This window comes from Dendrobates tinctorius, unplaced genomic scaffold (assembly GCF_039654945.1).
Source record: "Dendrobates tinctorius isolate UK_male_01 unplaced genomic scaffold, ASM3965494v1 ptg000155l, whole genome shotgun sequence".
Taxonomy (NCBI): Eukaryota; Metazoa; Chordata; class Amphibia; order Anura; family Dendrobatidae; genus Dendrobates; species Dendrobates tinctorius.
This window is the reverse complement of record NW_027361822.1, coordinates 11872465-11893152: the sequence shown is the minus strand read 5'-3', so window position 1 is coordinate 11893152 and position 20688 is coordinate 11872465. Positions and strand designations below refer to the sequence as shown.

Genomic DNA, 20688 nt, shown 5'->3' with positions numbered 1-20688 from the left:
TCTCCTTCAGTACTCTGGGGTGTAATTCATCTGGACATGGAGACTTGAATTCATTTAGGTTAGCTAAGTGTTTCCTGACTATCTTTCTGTTTATAGGTATCCTGGATTCTTCTATTCCGTTAATAGGTGAAGAACAGTTGATGTTACATTTCCTTTCTGAGAGAAAACAGATGCAAAATAGGAATTTAAAAGTTCGGCCTTTTCAACATCCTGTCTTACCATTTCATCATTTTCATCCTGTAAAAATCCTATAGCATCTTTGACTTTTCTTTTACTTTTGATATATCCCCAAAATCCTTTATTATTGCTTTTGACATCTCTTGCAAGCCTCAATTCATTGTCAGCTTTAGATAATATGATTTGTGCCCTGCAGGTTCTGCAGACAGCATTATATTCATCTTTAGATATGCCTCCCTCTTTCCATTTTATAAACATTTTTTTCTTCCTTTTTAGCATGTGCTTAAGTTCTGTATTCATCCATCCTGGCTTCCTTAAATGCTTCCTATTCTTCCCTCTTTTCGGAATTGTTAACAATTGTGCTTTGAGAATTTCATTTTTCAAGATTTCCCATCCTTCCTGGACATTTTTGTCTTTAAGGATATCCAGCCATTGGATCCCTCCAATTCTCTTTCTGAATCCCTTAAAATCTGCCTTTCTGAAATCTAACCTTGACGTGACGTCTGAGTCTTCACAGGTCTTCCTCCTCTAGTTATCCAAAATTCTAAAATAGCATGGTCACTACCTCCGAGGGTCCCAGCCACTTTTATCTCCTCAACCATTTCCTCCCTGTTTATAAGGATTAGATCCAAGGTAGCAGTTCCCCTTGTTTTCTCCCCTACCTTTTGGAAGATAAAGTTGTCAGCAAGAGAGGATAAGAATTTCCTTGACCTGTTAGTTTTGCCTGAGAGAGATTCCCAACAAATGTCTGGATAGTTGAAATCTCCCATGACAACTATGTCATATTTTTTGGAGAACTTAGGCCATTTGATGAATAAAGAGTTCATCCATATCTTCAGTTTGCACAGGCGGCCTGTAGTAAATGTCTACAATGGTGTCCTTTCCATTGTTCTGTCCTTGTATTCTTACCCAAACAGTTTCCACAGAACTCCCAGTCTCTGAAGCTTCAATCTCTGTGCAGACATACGCGTTTGTAACATACAATGCGACACCTCCTCCTTGTTTATCAAGTCTGTTTCTTGCAAATAAGTTGTATCCTTCTAGTCTTGTATTCCAATCATGTGTATCGTCCCACCAAGTCTCAGTGATTCCAATGACATCATATTTCTTTTCCTGTGTTAGTAGTTCCAATTCTCCTTGTTTGTTGCCCATGCTTTGTGCATTAGTATAGAAACATTTTAGTTTGTGATTGTTTTCTCTTTCTCCAATATTTTTATTATTTAGATTCTTTTGTCTTTGTTCTTCCTTTCCACTTCTAATAGCAGAGTTCTCAATAGCATTTGTCAGGTGTATGGCTTTTTCTGGTCTTTTGCTTCCCTTCCCATGTTGTTCTAGTTTAAAGCTCTCCTTACAAAATACAGCCCTTCCTGATGCTGCATGGTAGCTGAAAGGATTCTGAAGTCTACCCTAATCTTAAAGTTTATGAAACAAGAATCGCCACTCAAATAGCTCGAATGCTTTGGAGACCTCACGTTACAAAAATGCCTTGGATCTGACGTGATAGTGAGTAGAGTTGAGCAAATTTTTCAATGTTCGGTTCAGATTACATTCGCCGGCGAATATTGTATTTGCAATATTTATCGAACACAGCTGAACGCCAGTGGAGTCAATGGGAGTAGAAATGAGCGAATATGAACCGATCATCAAACATAAATTTGGGAAGACTACAGTACCAATATGGCACGATATAACGATCCTTTCCGAACATCAACTCTAATAGTGAGTCGCTTGAGGGTTTATAAAAAATATACACATATTACCCTTAACTCTTTTAATAAAGGTTATGTTTTTGGCAGATTACTGTTCCAGAACATTGCAAGGACATCGGATATCTTCAGATTTCAAGGCAAAAGATGGTGGCATAACACAACATATATGTGAAGAGCAAAGCAAAGATCTACCGTCTGAACGTTTTAAACAGGTCCTATCAAAGACTGTTAAACAGAGTAAAAATCACAAAAGTGTTGATAAAGAACAACCAGCCCATCCTGTAAAGAAACCATATTCATGTTCAGAATGCGGGAAATGTTTTAGCCAGAAATCAGATCTTGCTAAACATCACAGGATTCACACAGGAGAGAAACCATTTTCATGTTCAGAATGTGGGAAATGTTTTAATCTGAAATCAACTCTTATTAAACATGAAAAAATTCATCTAGGGTTGAAGCCATTTTCATGTTCAGAATGTGGGAAATGTTTTAGCCTGAAATCAGAACTTATTACACATCACGGAACTCACACAGGGGAGAAACCATATTCATGCCCAGAATGTGAAAAATGTTTTCATCACAAATCATCTTTTATAAGGCATCAGAGAAGTCACACAGATAAACAGGAATTTTCATGTTCAGAATGTGAGTTATGTTTTAGATTCAAATACAAACTTGTTATGCATCAGAGAATTCACACAGGTGAAAAACCATTTTCATGTTCAGAATGTGGTAAATGTTTTAGGATTAAAGCCTCTCTTGTTATTCATCAGAGAAATCACACAGGGAAAAGGCCATTTACCTGTTTAGAATGTGGATATTCTTTTCATCAAAAGTCAAAACTTGTTGTACATCAGAGAAGTCACACAGGAGAGAAGCCATATTCATGTTCAGAATGTGAGAAACGTTTCAGCAGTAAGTCTGGTCTTGTTCTCCATCAAAAAATTCACACAGGGGAGAAGCCATTTTTGTGTTCGCAATGTGGAAATAGTTTTAAACTAAAATCAGATGTTATTAGACATCAAAGAAGTCACACAGGGGAGAAACCATTTTCATGTTCAGAATGTGGGAAAAATTTCAGTTTTAAGGCAAATCTTGTAGCACATCAAAAAATTCACACAGGTGTCGAATTATTTTTAATTTCAGAACATGGGAAGGAAAGCATTTATTCAAACATGACACAAGAGAGAATTCAAACAAATAAGCCATTTTCATGTTCAGTATGTGGAAAACATTATAGCAGTAAATCATATCTTGTTTTACATCAGCAGTCTCACACAAGGGGCAAGCCATTCCCATGTTTGCAATGTGGAAATAGTTTTCACATGAAATCAGACCTTCTTGTACATCAGAGAATTCACACAGGGGAGAAGCCATTTTCATGTTCAGATTGTGGAAAATGCTTTGCAAAGAAGTCGACTCTGGTTACACATCAGAGAACTCACACAGGGGAGAAGCCATATTCATGTCTTGGATGTGAGAAACGTTTTACTCGAAAAACAAGTCTTGTCAAACATCAAAAAAGACATGGACATAACTGAAAAAGTATACACGATGCTTGATAAAGATCTTCTGATCGAAACATTGCCACAGGAGGCAGAATAAATGTGATTCCGTTTTTCACCGTTTGAGGCACTGTCTTTTCTACTTTTTGGTAGGGATAGTCAAAGGTCTGAAAAGATCAATTGAACTCATCCATTTTATTGATTTTTGTCAGAATCATAAATTCTTTGTGGCCCCACCCCCTGACAGCATATTCTTATCGGTGGAAGTGAGTGATGTTGAAAGCAAGGCACTGCTTAGTCTTTACCGTTTGCAGGGCTCCTCTAACTTCGGCAGGAGCATTCATGAGGAAATTAGTGAGCAAATGTTAGAGTTACCTTACCAATCTGCTGCACATACAGTTGTGGCCAAAAATATTGACACCCCTGCAATTCTGTCAGATAATACTCAGTTTCTTCCTGAAAATGATTGCAAACACAAATTCTTTGGTATTATTATCTTCATTTAATTTGTCTTAAATGAAAAACCACAAAAGAGAATGAAGCAAAAAGCAAAACATTGATCATTTCACACAAAACTCCAAAAATGGGCCAGACAAAAGTATTGGCACCCTCAGCCTAATACTTGGTTGCACAACCTTTAGCCAAAATAACTGCGACGACCAAGCGCTTCCGGCAACCATCAATGAGTTTCTTACAATGCTCTGCTGGAATTTTAGACCTTCTTTGGCAAACTGCTCCAGGTCCCTGATATTTGAAGGGTGCCTTCTCCAAACTGCCATTTTTAGATCTCTCCACAGGTGTTCTATGGGATTCAGGTCTGGACTCATTGCTGGCCACCTTAGAAGTCTCCAGTGCTTTCTCTCAAACCATTTTCTAGTGCTTTTTGAAGTGTGTTTTGGGTCATTGTCCTGCTGGAAGACCCATGACCTCTGAGGGAGACCCAGCTTTCTCAAAATGGGCCCTACATTATGCTGCAAAATTTGTTGGTAGTCTTCAGACTTCATAATGCCATGCACACGGTTAAGCAGTCCAGTGCCAGAGGCAGAAAAGCAACCCCAAAACATGAGGGAACCTCCGCCATGTTTGACTGTAGGGACCGTGTTCTTTTCTTTAAATGCCTTTTTTTTCTCCTGTAAACTCTATGTTGATGCCTATGCCCAAAAAGCTCTACTTTTGTCTCATCTGACCAGAGAACATTCTTCCAAAACGTTTTAGGCTTTTTCATGTAAGTTTTGGCAAACTCCAGCCTGGCTTTTTTATGTCTCGAGGTAAGAAGTGGGGTCTTCCTGGGTCTCCTACCATACAGTCCCTTTTCATTCAGACGCCGACGGATAGTACGGGTTAACACTGTTGTACCCTCGGACTGCAGGGCAGCTTGAACTTGTTTGGATGTTAGTCGAGGTTTTTTATCCAACATCCGCACAATCTTGCGTTGAAATCTCTTGTCAATTTTTCTTTTCCGTCCACATCTAGGGAGGTTAGCCACAGTGCCATGGGCTTTAAACTTCTTGATGACACCGCGCACGGTAGACACAGGAACATTCAGGTCTTTGGAGATGGACTTGTAGCCTTGAGATTGCTCATGCTTCCTCACAATTTGGTTTCTGAAGTCCTCAGACAATTCTTTGGTCTTCTTTCTTTTCTCCATGCTCAGTGTGGTACACACAAGGACACAGGACAGAGGTTGAGTCAACTTTAATCCATGTCAACTGGCTGCAAGTGTGATTTACTTATTGCCAACACCTGTTAGGTGCCACAGGTAAGAAGCATCACATGATTTTTCAAACAGTGCCAATACTTTTGTCCACCCTCTTTTTTATGTTTGGTGTGGAATTATATCCAATTTGGCTTTAGGACAATTCTTTTTGTGTTTTTTCATTAAGACAAATTAAATGAAGATAATAATACCAAAGAATTAGGGTTTGCAATCATTTTCAGGAAGAAACTGAGTATTATCTGACAGAATTGCAGGGGTGTCAATACTTTTGGCCACAACTGTACAGCATGTAAAAGTTTGGGCATCCCTGGTCAAAATTACTGTTATTGTGAACAGTTAAGCAAGCTGAAGATGAAATGACCTCTAAAAGGCCTAAAGTTAAAGATGACAAATTTCCTTTGTATCTTGATGATAGATTTTTCACATGGACCAAATGGCTGCGTGAAAAAATATATTGCAGCGTATACTATTCCGTGCCGTATTTCAGAGTCTCGTCTCGTCAAGTCTTTGGGTGCATAGAAAAAAAAATCAATCCCATATGGATCACCAGCTTAGCATCCAATTTTTACTAATGAATTGAAATTATATACATAGAAAACTGTATTTGGTCTTGTAAATTTAATTGACTGCTGATGACAATACAGATGAAAAATCAGCCATTTTCTTTATATGCTCAGGTGATCTTATACTGACCAGTATCATCTAATCAAAACCGTTCTTGTTATGGCTATTTATAAAGTGTTAATATTATACAGAATTAAATTCAGTTGATTGGTTCTCATGTTAACCTTTGGGAACATTGTCTGCACTTACCAATAAGTTATATTACCCCATAAAAAGATAACATGCTATATAAAACATACTGTACACAGTGGATATTTCACATTAATATAAGTGTCTCAAAACTTGTTAAAAATAATAAATGTTTCCTTTAAAACCTATATGCTTGGACGTTGTCTTTCCTTATCATTTTGAGTTGTCTCCCAGTTGTCTGGCCAGTCTTCAACAGGAGCTGGGCCAGCAACAAGATACTCAAGCCCATATTTTGTCTTACATGGCCTCCTTTGAGAGCCGCTTGTCGGTCCTCCAGTCTGCCGCCGCTACTCCGACTCCTCCCTCCGCTCCTACAACTCTCACGACGCCACGCCCCGCCAAACCGCCTCGCTTCACTGGGGATCGCAATTTCTGCAGGGGGTCCTTAAATCAGTGTAGTCTCCACTTTGAATGGTTGCCGCAGCAATATCCCTCTGGCCGAGCCAAAGTAGCCTTTACTATGTCCCATCTAGAGGGAGAGGCCTTGTCCTGGTTGAATCCTCTCTGGGAACGTGACGATCCCGTTGTCTCAAGTCTTCCGGTTTTCTTGGATACTTTTCGCAGGGTCTTCAATGAGCCCGGTCGGTTAGCCGCTCTCACAGAGTCACTCTTTAACTTACATCAGGGTTCTCTCACGGTCGGACAGTATGCTATCCGCTTTTGCACTCTCCTCTGAGCTCGGCTGGAATAACATGGCTTTGGTAGGGGTGTTCTGGCGCGGTCTTTCAGGCAGAATAAAAGATGAACTAGCAGGTCGAGATACCCCAACCACCTTAGAGGAACGTATCTCGCTGGCTACCCACATTGACCTACGCTTCCAGGAGCGCGCTCGGGAGTCAGCGAGAGACAGGAGGTCCACCAGGCCAGCTCCCCTTCTCACCCGTTCTGCCAGTCCTCGTTCGGCCGGGTCCCCTTCTTCCTCCTCGTTTGAGTCCATGCAAATAGACCGCCTCAAGTTGGCCGAGTTGCGTCAGCAAGAGAGGCGGGCACAAGGTCTGTGCTTTTATTGCAGAAGTTCCTCACACTATATCCGCACCTGTCCTAAGAGACAGGGAAACTCCTCCACCTAGGTCAGGTAAGAGAGGCCTCCCTAGGTGATGATCCCTCTCAACCTCTTACTAAATCTGTTCTTTTGCTTTCAGGGGAGAGACGTGAGTCCGAGGTGGCCTACGTGGATTCGGCCTGAAGAAGTGGACAAATACCAAATTCCCATGGTTGCTCTATCTAACCCTCTCCAGATTGCCGCGGTGGATGGCAAACTGCTACAGGTGACCGTCACCTTGGTCACTGAAGAAGTGGAGTTGCAAGTCGGTCCCTTACATCGAGAGAAGATAGCCTTTTGCGTTTTGCCTAAGCTCTCCCACGCCATTCTACTCGGTCTCCCATGGTTAAGGACTCATCAGCCTGTTCTCGACTGGTCTTCTGGGGAGATAATCAGCTGGGGGCACCCGTGCCAAGCTCGCTGTCTGACTCCTGTCCGCCTTGCGGCCGCTCCTCGGCCACCCCCAGACCTTCCGGGTCTCCCTCCAGCCTACAGTTCCTACGCCGATGTCTTTGATAAGAAGGAAGCGGAGGTCCTTCCTCCACACCGGCCTTTTGACTGCCCAATTGAACTTGTTCCCGGTTCAACCCCCCCAAGGGGCAGAATCTACCCCCTGTCTCCCGCTGAGACCACAGCCATGTCCGAATACGTCCACGAGAACCTCGCCAAAGGCTTTATACGGAAATCCTCATCGCCCGCGGGAGTCGGGTTTTTCTTCGTCAAAAAGAAGGACGGAACTCTACAGCCGTGCATTGACTATAGGGGCTTGAATGAGATTACCATCATGAACAGGTACCCTCTTCCACTCATTCCGGAGTTGTTTGACCGCCTCAGAGGGGCCTGGGTCCTCTCCAAACTGGCCGGCCATGCCGGGACTAAGAAGACCCTGGACCTTATTGCGCGTCACTACTGGTGGCCCACGCTTTGCCAAGATGTACTCGATTTTGTGGCTTCTTGTCCATCCTGTGCAAAAAACAAAGTGCCACGAAGACCTCCGTCCGGCTTGTTGCTGCCATTGCCCGTCCCTGCGGTCCCTTGGGAAAACATCGCCATGGATTTCATCACCGACCTACCCTGTTCTTCAGGCTGCACAGTCATCTTGGTGGTGGATCATTTTTCCAAGATGGCCCACTTCGTCCCTCTGCCCGGTCTCCCCTCAGCTCCGGAGTTGGCCAAAGTCTTCAGCCACCATCCCCCATCCATGGACTACCTCAACGCATTGTGTCTGACCAAGGGGTTCAGTTCACCTCCAAGTTATGGCGATCACTTTGTAAGCTCATGAACGTTTCCCTTGACTTTCCTTCGGCCTACCATCCACAGTCCAATGGGCAGGTGGAGCGTACCAACCAGACGTTGACTGGGTACCTACTTCATTTCTCCAACGCCCACCAGAACAATTGGGTTGACTTACTTCCCTGGGAAGAGTTCGCTTACAATAACCATGCTGGCGAGTCCTCGGCCAAGTCTCAGTTTTTCATTGTGTTCGGCAGCCATCCTGGTGTTCCCCTTCCGATAACCCCTTCCTCCGAGGTACCCGCGGCCAACGCTCTGTCCTCCGAATTTTACAAGATTTGGACCGAGACCAACACGTCACTCAAGAGGTCCGCTGATCGGATGAAGAATTATGCCGACAAGAAGAGATTGAATCCTCCACCCTATCGTGTCGGGGACAAGGTCTGGCTCTCGTCCAAATTCATCCGGTTGAAAATGCCCTCCTACAAGTTGGGGCCACGCTACATCGGTCCGTTTGAAATTCTTGGATGTATCAACGAAGTCGCCTACAAATTGAGGTTGCCTGCTTCGCTCCGGGTCCCAAACACCTTCCACGTCTCTCTCCTGAAACCGGTGGTGCTGAATCGCTTCCATTCCTTGCCTGATTCCGGTCCTCAGTCGGTGGGTGCCAATGATGTCTTTGAAGTGGAGGACATTATCGCCATGAAAAAGGTTAGAGGTAGGACATTTTTTCTTGTTGACTGGAAGGGCTTTGGTCCTGAGGAGAGATCCTGGGAACCCCGGGAGAATATCAATGCTCCCCGTATCCTCAAGAGATTTCTTGCTAATCTCCAGGGAAGGCAGCTTAGGGGAGGGGGTACTGTCACGCTGTTCTGACATACTCACCCGGCCTCCGCTCCCACACCGTCTCTGCATACTCACCCGGTCATCGCTCCCACACCGCAGCCCCTTGCCACCGCCCGATGGCCACGGCGGTCACCTCTGACAGGCGCGCGGCCGACGGCGTCTCTGCAGGCAATGCGCATGCGCCATAGGCCGTGGCCGCGTCTCCCTTCTGCTTGTGCTCCGGCTATGCCCTGACCCAGAAGCACCCCCTGACCAATGGCAGATCAGACAGGGGCTTATCAGGTCGCTTCCCCCTGAGGGAGGCGCCTGATCGTTGTCTTTCCTAGCACACTGAGCCCCGCTTCTTCGTGTGCTCTCTGTAGTCTCACAGTCCCGTTCTCGTGTGCTCCCTGCAGCAGCCTCGCAGTCCTGATATCCGTGTCCCCTGCTGTGCTCCAGTCCTGCCTCCGGTGTTCCTGTTCCATCCTGCTCCAGTCCTTCCGTCCTACTCCAGTCCTGCCTCCGGTGTTCCTGTTCCATACTGCTCCAGTCCTTCCATCCTACACCAGTCCTGCCTCCGGTGTTCCTGTTCCATCCTGCTCCAGTCTTTCCATCCTACTCCAGTCCTGCCTCCGGTGTTCCTGTTCCATCCTGCTCCAGTCCTTCCGTCCTACTACAGTCCTGCCTCCGGTGTTCCTGTTCCATCCAGCTCCAGTCCTTCCGTCCTACTCCAGTCCTGCCTCCGGTGTTCCAGTTCCATCCTGTTCCAGTCCTTCCGTCCTCTAATCCTGTCTCCTGTGTTCCTGCTCCAGCCATCCCTCCACGTTCCTGTCTACTGTCTTACTCCACTCCTGTCTCCTGTGTTCCAGCTCTGTCCTGTCATCACTTCAGTCCCTCCATGTTCCAGTCTACAGTCTTACTCCACTCCTGTCTCCTGTGTTCCAGCTCTGTCCTGTCATCTACACTTCAGTCCCACACTCCTACTCCAGTCCATTCTGAGCCACCCCTCTCGATACGGGCTACCGTGGTACTCGAACCCCTGGGCCTGCTCCTAACGGTCCCTGTATAGGGGTCGGTTCCACCTGGCAGCTCGCCCGGGGCCCCTCGGTGCCATGTCCCAGAGGGTCCGCTCCTGGAGATTCCGGCTCCAGACCAGCCATGCTAACAATGGTTTTCACCCCCATTTTGGTGAGTTTTCCAGGATTGACTCGGGGTGTGCAGGGGTTGATTCGGCCATTCAGCGGTTGAGGGAGGTATTGAAGGAGGTCCAGAGGAACATTGGGGAGGCTTAGGGCAAACAAACAGTTTGCTGATAAGCGACAATCTACAGGACCTATATTCCTGGTGGGAAATAAAGTATGGTTGTCTACCAAGAACATTTGGCTGAAAGTTCCGCTAAACTAGATCCCAGATTTATAGATCTTTATGAAGTAATTGAGGTTGACAATCCAGTTGCCTTTTGCTTACGCCTACCTCCGTCGCTTCGGGTCCCCAATGTGTTCCATAAGTCTCTCTTGAAGTCATTTGTACCTTCCGCGGATGGGTCTCCATCCCCTCTGCCTCCGATTTCTGTGGATGGGCAGATGGAGTATGAGGTGAAACGGATTGTGTATTCACACATGGTCCGCAGTTCACTGCAGTATTTGGTCCATTGGAGGGGTTACGGTCCTAAGGATCTATCCTGGATCCCGGCGCAATCAGTTCATGCCGATCGGTTGGTTAGGGCGTTTCATGCGCGGCATCCTGGGAAACCTGGGGGTCCTGTGCCCCCCCTTGAGACGAGGACACTGTCATGATCTAGACAGGGTTTTGATTCCTGTTTTCCCTTTTTTCCGGTCTGGTCATGTCTGGGGTTAACCTTTCTCAGTGTGGGTGTAGGTTGGCTATATATCATTGCTTCCTGCAGGCTATGCCAGTTATATTTTTTCCCTAAGGCTGCTGTAGCTGACCCTGAATGCTCTGATTTGTTCTGCTGCGTTTACTGTCTGAACCAGTGTCTCTGTTTTCCCCCTTTTCTGTTTTGACTCAGTGTTTCCCTTTAATGTATTGACTCCCCTGTTCTGACTTGGCTTGTATCCTAACCTGCTTCTGTCTTTTAGCTTATCTGCTCTTGACCGCTACTGACCTTCTAGGCTTGCCTCTGACCCTGAGTTTGTTCATTCCGTTTGGTACCGCGCTAGTTTGTTGCTTGACTCAGCATGTTTGACTAATCTGCTGCCACCTGTGGTAGCCTAGTTGCTGCACTGCAAGCCTGCTCTGTTTAGGTGCAGTTCTGCTTCTACTCAACCTGCACCTATCTGCATTGCAGCAACCTGACAGTTAATAGTCCCTAAATAGTGTGTTCAACACATGGGATGTGTAGCCTTGTATAAAGATTGTGTTAGGCGTCGAGTTTTCCCCGCTGCACAGGGGGAATCTCGAGCCATGCTCTCTGCGGTAACCTATTCCTCTGCAGCCGCAGAGATTCCTGCTCAGCAGGGTCGTCGCTCCAGGCATCTTGCCCAGGCTGATGCTAGGCATCTGGTTGCTCCTTCTGGCTCTGCTATAACTCCATGCCTGAGTCAGCAGCAAGTAGACGCTTCTGGGACTAAGTCCTATCTTTTGGGTACTGAGCATGCCCGTGGGACGACCTCCCATTGGAGGTCACATGCGCAGGTCCCGCTCCTGCTCGGATTGGCCCACCACTGGGAAGGTCTTGGAAGGACGCCACTATAAAAGAGTCTCATGGCCGCTCGGCCATGCGCTAGTATAGACTCTTATGCTTATTTGTGTGAATGATAATGGATGCATGTATCTGGTGACTGAGTCATTAAAACTCCCCTCCCTTTGATACACATGTTGGTTAGGGATTCAGCGTGAGAGTCAGCATCAATGGGTGGCTATGCTCAAGCCCCCGTGCTCCCAGTACTCTACGCACACTAGTGTCCAACTGTGCCTCCCTGCTAGGGGCACTGTCGTAGCGCACCAGGTAGCTGTGACTGCCGTGCGACGCCGTGCACACCTCTAGTGCTTTCATTCCCTTCCTGGGTGGTTAGTGGCGTTCGCCAAGGCGGCACTGTGTGCACTTGGTGCGATTACATATACTGTTACCTTTTGCTGGCACTGCAGCCGCAGCGCTGATGGTCTAGAGGAGCTCTAATCCGGTGTCTCTAGGACAGGGCTCTGTGACCCCTAATTAGTGCTCACTCAGCCGAGCTCTGTGAGTTCAACAGGCTCCTGCGTTTGTTTCAACGGCTCTGTGGAGTAACACAGTTCGCCTCTATTCACACTGGGTGAAGTTAACCCATGTGTGAGCAAGCGTTTAGCCACCATCTAGTTCCACCATTACTCAGCAGCAGGTTCCATCTCTGCACGGTGGAACCCGGGCTGCGAACGCACCTCATGTCTCCTTTCATATTATTTGGTTCGTTCCGCAGGCCCTACCAGATTGTATGCTGTATATTCTATTTATTATGTCTTGTCATTATACTCAATAGTATAATATAGCTGTATTTCTACAGTTGGCTCAAATTTAGTTGTGTTGTATAATCTAGTTTTTACTGTATAAAGTGTATTTGTCTGTGATGTACATTCTGTGTTTATGCAGTAGGCTCAAATTTAGTTGTGTTGTATAATCTAGTTTTTACTATATAAAGCGTATTTGTCTGTGGTGTAGATTCCGTATTTATGCAGTAGGCTCAAATTTTGTTACTGTGTAGTTTAATCTAGCATATTTGTCTGTGGTATAGAATTAATATAGAAAAGCTTTATTCTGTATTACATGTGTTTTGCTTAATATAGGCGTATTTATGCAGTAGGCTCAAATGTAGTTGTTGTGTTGTATAATCTAGTTTTTACTGTATAAAACGTATTTGACTGTGGTGTAGGTTTAATACTGATAGCACTGAAAATTCACACAGTTAATTTTATTTTAGATGAAATGCCAAAATTTTGTGGATCATTTTTCACCCGCACTTACGGATTCGGAATTAGCTATGCTTTATGTCTTATATAAACACAAATGCTAGTGTGACATTCCGATTAAGTGTTGTTTTGTATATTATTTTTATATTATCTTATTCTTTCTTGTTTCAGCCACATATGTTATGCACTGTGATGTCTCTGAGGAGTTTTTAGCAGCCTTGAGCATGACTGACCGCGAGTGCGGGATTTTACCTGGAGCGGTGTGTAGTAACATTAAAGAAGCGGAAACCTTGGAAGTTAATTTAGCGCAAGACATCATCGGTACATTGTGTGTGTGTGTGTATATATATTATATATATATATATTGTGGGAATTTGCTCTGGTAGGCAATGGCAGGGACGCAGTAATGAGGCAACACACAGGCTTATAGTCCAACTTCAGTGGTTTAATGTCACTTCAAAAACAGCAGTTTAACAGAAAAACACAAATAAACTCCAGCCTGGAGAACCACTGATCCCAGACTCACCCTTGCAAGGGACGGGCTTAACTAAGCGGCTGCCAGGTCAGCAGCATCCGCCAGGTGCCATTCCCAGGGTTGTTTGGAGTCTTGCTGCTATAGCTCTGCAGCACATGCAGTCCAGCAAACAGATTCAGGCTAACTCCAGCCAAGTTCCTGTATGTTAGGAACGGCAGAACGCACTAAATAAATAAATAATAAAGTGCGTTCACCGCTCGGGGTCCACCGTGCAGTAAGTGTTAAACAGCTGCTAGATAATGGCAGACGCGCTATGTGGCGGTATATTGCACGCGGGTTAGACGTCACCCGGTGTGCGCTGGGCGTACTCTGCTAGCTTCACAGAGACGCCTAAGGCAATAACATAAATGTTGAGCCTGTTGGACTCACAGGTCTCATAGAAGTGCGCGCACGGTATATGGTCACAGGAGCTGGGCCCTAGGCAGAGGGTCAGAGTCCGTCTAGACCTACGGTGCATGCGGCGTCGCAACTGCGGACGCCAAGAGGAGCTGCAGACTGCTGTACCACATACCTCCCTCCTATGTTCAACCCTAGGGGGGGTGGACACATGACATACAGTGAATTCTGGACAGGGCATCTGCGTTCCCCTGTAGTCTGCCTGCCCGATGTTCTACTGAAAATTTAAAATTTTGCAGGGACTGGAACCACATGGTGACTTGTGCATTCCTCTCTTTAGCTTGACTCATCCACGTAAGAGGGGAGTGATCTGTCACCAAACAAAATGTTCTCCTTAGCAAATAATAGCGCAATGACTCAAGTGCCCACTTAATGGCCAGGCACTCTCTCTCCACAATACTGCACCTGGTTTCAGCTGGGGTAAGCTTCAGGCATGGGAAACTAACGGGATGCTCTTCCCCGTTAATCTCCTGAGACAACACGGCACCGAGCCCTATCTCAGGCTCATCAGTCTGCACAATGAACTCTCTTTTGAAATCGGGTGTGATCAGAACTGGTGTACCACATAGTACCAATTTTAACTTTACAAAGGCCTCCTCTATCTGATCATTCCATCACAGACTTCCTCCCCTTTAAGCAGTCTGTTAAAGGCGCGGACAGGGTTGCAAAGTTGGGAATAAACCGCCTGTAATATCCCACTAAACTTAAAAAGGCTTTTACCTGTTTGGTTGTGAGGGGACGGGGCCAGTTCTGGATTGCCTCCACTTTGTTTACTTGGGGTTTGAGGACTCCTCTCCCAATGACATAACCCAAGTACCGAGCTTCCTCCAACCCTATGGAACACTTCTTTGGTTTGGCAGTTAGGCCTGCTTGTCATAGAGAATCTATCACTGCCTGTACTTTTGGTAAGTGACTTTCCCAGTCTGTACTGTACACCACAATATCGTCTAGCTAGGCTGAGGCATAGCGGCGATGGGGATGAAGAACAATATCCATTAACCGCTGGAACGTCGCTGGCACGCCATACAACCCAAAGGGGAACACCTTATACTGGAACAGCCCCTCGGGTGTTACAAAAGCCGTTTTTTCCCTCGCCTCCTCTGTTAGGGATACCTGCCAATATCCTTTTGTGAGGTCCAGATTTGAAAAATACCGTGCCTGGCCAAACTGCTCTATCAACTCATCAACCCGGTGCATGGGGTAGGCGTCAATTTTTGAAATTTCATTAAGTTTTCTAAAATCATTACAGAACCTTAGAGTCCCATCAGGCTTGGGTATTAGGACTATTGGGCTGGCCCACTCACTTTGGGACTCTTCAATGACCCCTAACTGTAGCATAGTTTTTACCTCTTCCAAGATGACGTCGCCGGGCCTCAGGCACCCGATAAGGCTTTAGTCAGACTTTGGTCTGTGGCTCCGTGACAATATCATGTTGGATTAGGGAGGTGCGTCCAGGGAGCTCCGAAAAAACATCTGTATTTCGGCTAACAAACTCCCGGACCACCTGAACCTGTCGAGGAGACAAAGTATCTGCTATTTTGACTACGGAGTGGGTTTCTCCTGACTCGCCCAGAGGTAATGGAGCCTTCTCCATCTGAAATGCAGGCAGCGGACTATCCCCACCAAGGTGGTCTCTATCTTTCCATGGTTTAAGCAAATTAACATGGTATACCTGTTCTGGCTTTCTCCGTCCTGGTTGGTGTACCTTGTAGTCTACTGGCCCCACCTTCTCCATGATCTCGTAGGGTCCCTGCCACCTTGCAAGAAATTTGCTATCTACGGTAGGCGCAAGTACCAACACTCGATCCCCAGGGCTAAAGGTTCTTACCCGAGCCTCCTGGCTATAGACCCGACTCTGTGACCGTTGTGCTGCCTCCATATGTTCCCGGACTAATGGTAGGACTGTCTCCATTCTTTCTTGCATTTTTGCAACATGTTCTATGACACTTTTGTGGGGGGTAGGTTGGTTCTCCCAGGCCTCTTTGGCTATATCGAGTAAGCCCCGTGGATGTCTGCCGTACAATAGTTCAAAGGGCAAGAACCCCGTAGATGCCTGGGGCACCTCCCGCACTGCAAACAACAAATATGGCAATAAGTGATCCCAGTCCTTCCCATCTTTGGAAACTGATTTCTCTAACATGTTCTTCAGCGTCTTATTGAACCTTTCTACCAGACCATCTGTTTGGGGATGATAGACCGATGTGCGCAATTGTTTAACATTTAACAAGCGGCAGAGTTCCTTCATAATTTTTGGCATAAAGGGGGTTCCCTGGTCTGTTAAAATCTCTTGAGGAATTCCCACTCGCGAAAACATACCCATGAGTTCTTTTGCTATAAGCTTAGCTGATGTGTGGCGCAGTGGAATGGCCCCAGGATATCGGGTAGCATAATCTAGAACTACAAGGATGTGTTGGTGTCCCCTTACTGACTTATTGACAGGCCCAACCAGATCCATTGCCACTCTTTCAAAAGGTAACTCTATAATTGGTAAAGGCACCAAAGAACTCCAAAAGTGAGGCTGGGGACTGGTTACCTGGCACACATGAATTACAGTACAGTTTAACTTCTTCATGGACACCTAGCCAGTAAAACCGCTACAGAATTCGGTCTAGGGTTTTCTTTTGGCCCAAATGCCCACAGAGTACATGCGAATGCGCTAAGTCCATTACCAGCCTACGATATGCCTGATGTACCAGTAATTGTTCTATGATTTTCCCACGTATTTTCTCAACTCGATACAACAAATTCTGGTTCAGCTCAAAGCGTGGCAACACTGTAGCTGCCCCAGGTTGGTGGGGTTCCCCATTGACAAATAGTACATTTTCCCTGGCTCGAGCCAAAGTAGGGTCTCGGAGTTGCGCCGTACCAAAAATTGTCACCTGATACATTTAAGTCGGACAGTTCAGGTCCCGGCGGCAAGTCTTCCACCTCTCCAGTCAATACTTCTATGGGAGAATTCTTCCCCTCCTCCACCGAAGGAAAGGTTACCCCAACAGCCAGCACTTCTTCCTCTGGGCCACCAGGTTCATGCTCTACCTCTGGAGAATGTAACCTGGTTGCCTCTGGTGCCGGCAGTTGCTCAGTGGGTGGGACAACAGTTGCCCAAAGCACAGAAAATAGAGGAAAGTCTCTTCCAATTATCACTTCATAATGCAAATTAATCACAACCCCCACCTTATGGCACTGCCTTCCCGCTGGTGTGTTTATCACCACTAGTGCAGTAGGATAGTCTGTTAAGTCACCATGTATACACAACACCCCAATTTTCCGACCAGTATACTCGCTCGGGGTGCCTTCCACTTCAACCTTACACAAATGTTCCATACTGGGACCCTTCGGGGTGCCCATTGCACACATTGGTTCGGCATAGTGGGACTGGCGGTACCCAAAGTTTGTGTCCATGGGCTCAGCCAGGTGGGGGCAATCAGCTCTCACATGACCTGGTTCCTGGCACCGCCAGCAGATTATGGGACTCCTTTCTTCCCCAAATAAGTCCTGAGCGGCCTTCCTGGGCTCTGTTCGCCGAGCCAGGGGTGGGGACTTAGGAAACCTTTCTGTTACCTTCTGGGGAGTCCCTCCCTGTAGCTCCTTGGTAGCCCCATATCTTTCTATGAGGTCTATCATCTGAAGAGCATTAGTAGAAGATGCCTGTCCAATCCATGTTTGGAGGGAGTGGGGCAAAGCCCTCCAATGTTTATCAGTCACTATGCGGTCCAGCCTGGCTGTGGGAGACAATACCTCAGGCTGCAACCATTTTTGTAACAGGTGCACAAGGTCGTAATACTGGACCGAGCCGGGTTAGAGGGGGTAAACTCCCACTAGTGTACCCGAAGGGCCCGGACTAACACATTTACCCCAAGACGTGCCAGTGTCTCACCCTTGACGATCGTGTAGCCTGCCCTTTGCTCAGTGGGTAGGTCCTGATATGCTTTGATGATTTCTGCCCACTGGTCACGGGGAAGTTTCTCCCTGTCAGCCACTCCTTCGAACATCTCTAGGTAGGTCTCAACATCGTCAGACTTCTCCATTTCGGACATCATGGATTCCCCGGAATTTCCTGTTGTCTGCGCTGTCGTGATATGCTGTATCAACAGCCGATTTGTTTCCTGCTGCTGTTGATTAAATATCAGCTGCTGCTGTGTAGCATCTTGCTGCTGTCGCATGGCCTCCTGCTGCTGCTGCCGCATGGCCTCCTGCTGCTGCTGCATAGCCTGCTGCTGCTGTTGCATGGCCTCCACAAGCATTTTTACTGTGATCTCCATTTCTGGAAAGTTCTCCACCTGGGTCTGTGGCACTCTTTTCACCCAGGACATAAGGTGGAGTACAGAGCAAAAAATGAGCAAAACACAGCCCGGCCTCACTGCGTATGCCCGCATTCTCCACCAATTGTGGGGATTTCCTCTGGTAGGCAATGGTAGGCACACTCACCATGTGCCAAAAACCAACCTCCATTACATAGGCCATAACCCCTCCCACAGATGAGGTAGACATCACACGGGCTGATCACGTGACCCTGACATCATCGCAGGTCCTTGTCTTTATGGAAAATCCCGGCCAAACATTAACCTGCTGGGAGAAATGTATCTCCCATCAAGTAAAACACCCTTTGCCGTACCACTATGTGAAAATAAATATAAATTCTTTTACAGATGTCGAGCTGGTTCAAGAGCCCGTTACGTCGGAAAACAATCAGATGCCCGCAGAAGTCATGCTGTACTCAACCGCCACACCGAGAAACGGTCTGGTTTCTAAAGTCCCTACAAAACCACGAAAAGCGACGAGCAAGAAGGGTAAAGGTCCCCGGCGTATGAAAACTTGTTTTGCACAACTACCAAGAGAAAATTGCGACGCCGCAACTAATGACTATATTTTTTGTTTATAGATTATGAACTGAAACCTAGGAGAATTATATTTTCAAAAGAGAATATACCTCTACTAATGGAGAACCTCATAGATGCGCCTGAAGTCACCACTGCAGTCGCCCAATCCACCCGTAAATGTATATTTTGATATATCTGCGTAATCTTTATACACCTGCTTCTCCAATGATGCTGTGGTTTCGAACATATCAGACACTTGTATAATCTTTCCTTGCAGCTAAACGCCGAGTCAGGAGAAAAACACCTCCAGCAGCTCTACAGCCACTACAGCTTTCCGAGAATAACACAGCACCAAAGTGGGAGCCGATACAGCCTGCTAATGGGGCTGTTAGAACACAGTCGCTATCACCGATCTGTGTAGTGCAACGCGGGGGGGGGGAGCCATGTGTCAGCAGTCCAGTGTGAAATGCGCCATACAAATTCTGCCCCACCATCGATCATTCATGTGAATGGCACAACACAACTATATCAGGACATAGTAGCTCCACCCCAAAAACAAAAGCGAAAAACAAAGCGTATTTCAGAGCCACCAACAAGCACGACCAGCGCCATGAATAACACAAGACAACAGACTCGTGAAGCGTTTGATCGTGAGATTGGTCAGCTCGCTGAAGGTAAGCAACCCGCCATAGAACCAGTCATTATACGGGTGCCTCATACTATACAGCCATCAGCAGCATCTTAAATTGTACCTACTAATCCCTCTGGTGCCGGTCTGTCAGGCACCTCTAATCTGGTGTGGTAAGGTAAAGGGTGTTTTACTGGATGGGAGATACATTTATCCCAGCAGATTAATGTTTGCCCGGGTTTTTCCCTAAAGACAGGACCTGCGATGATGTCATGGTCACGTGATCAGCCCATGTGATGTCTACCTCACTTGTAGGAGGGGTTATGGCCTATGTAATGGAGGTTGGGGTTTGGCACATGGTGAGTGTGTGTCTGGAAGTTACAGGAACCTGGCTGGACTTAGCCTGGACTTGTATACAGGATCCCCATGCTGCAGGACTATAGCAGCAAGACTCTCAACAACCCTGGGAATGGCACCTGGCGGATGCTGCGGACCTGGCAGCCGCTTTGTTAAGCCCGTCCCGTGCAAGGGGTGAGTCTGGGACCAGTGATCATCCAAGCTGGAGTATTTTTATGTTTTTCCTTACTTTCTGTTAATCTGCTGTTTGCAACATGACATTAAACCACTGAAATTGGACTTTAATCCTGTGTGTTGCCTCGTTACTACAGCCCTGCCATTACCTACCAGAGCGAATCCCTACACTGGGTAACACATCTCATGGCAGTGTATCTAATTCTGTTAATGGATGTAAAAAGCCGAGGACTCATGGAGCGGTGTTAGTACCTGCTACCGATATAGAATTTGTATCTGCCCCAGACACAGAGCCGCTCCATCATCGGGTGGGGAGCTGATGAAGCAGCTGTGTTTAAGGAACAGTTTAGCCGTTACTTACAATACAAAATCTAGACACCCAAAATAATTTTTTTTTGTAATACTTTTGAAAAATTATCAACACCAGTCCCAACACATTATAATAAGGGTGAACTATACGCACTTCGGTACTGACATGTCGCAGAGGTTAACACGTGAGGAGCGAATAGAAATTGTGTTGATGTCTGGTGAACGCAGTACCCAAGTCATTGCAGCAGATTTCAATGCAAGACTCCCTATGCAAGAAAACTGTCACCATTCCCATTTTATTTAGGTGTATCCATATAAGTGGCCCACCCAAAAAAGTTAGCCTCATCACTGAACATAACGTTCTGTGTAAACTTGAGGTTCCTGTTCCAATCTCTGTTTTGCCCATTCTGCAAATTTAGCGCGCCGATCTGGGTCACCAACCATTCCCATTTTATTTAGGTGTATCTATATAAATGGCCCACCCTGTATAGACAGATTAGGATCATCCCGATAGGTACACCTTTTCGTGGTGGGATGGCTTTTAT

At 46.3% G+C, this 20688-nt stretch overlaps 2 protein-coding genes and 1 long non-coding RNA gene across 3 annotated transcripts in view; all 3 read left to right on the top strand.

Annotated features, from left to right (window-relative positions):
* Positions 1–3810, top strand: part of LOC141051018 (uncharacterized) — a 32197-nt gene extending 28387 nt beyond the window's left edge. Inside the window, 1 exon segment of the mRNA XM_073547807.1 lies at positions 1974–3810. Within this exon segment, the coding sequence (XP_073403908.1) occupies positions 1974–3427 (1454 nt within the window). The 3' untranslated portion in view covers positions 3428–3810.
* LOC141051007 (uncharacterized) overlaps positions 1–20688 on the top strand; it is an 850460-nt gene that overhangs the window by 604392 nt on the left and 225380 nt on the right. The gene's annotated exons all lie outside the window — the stretch shown is intronic.
* Positions 18437–19928, top strand: LOC141051139 (uncharacterized). Its single transcript, XR_012220575.1, has 3 exons — positions 18437–18645; positions 18738–18848; positions 18953–19928. It is a non-coding gene; the product is annotated as an uncharacterized lncRNA (long non-coding RNA).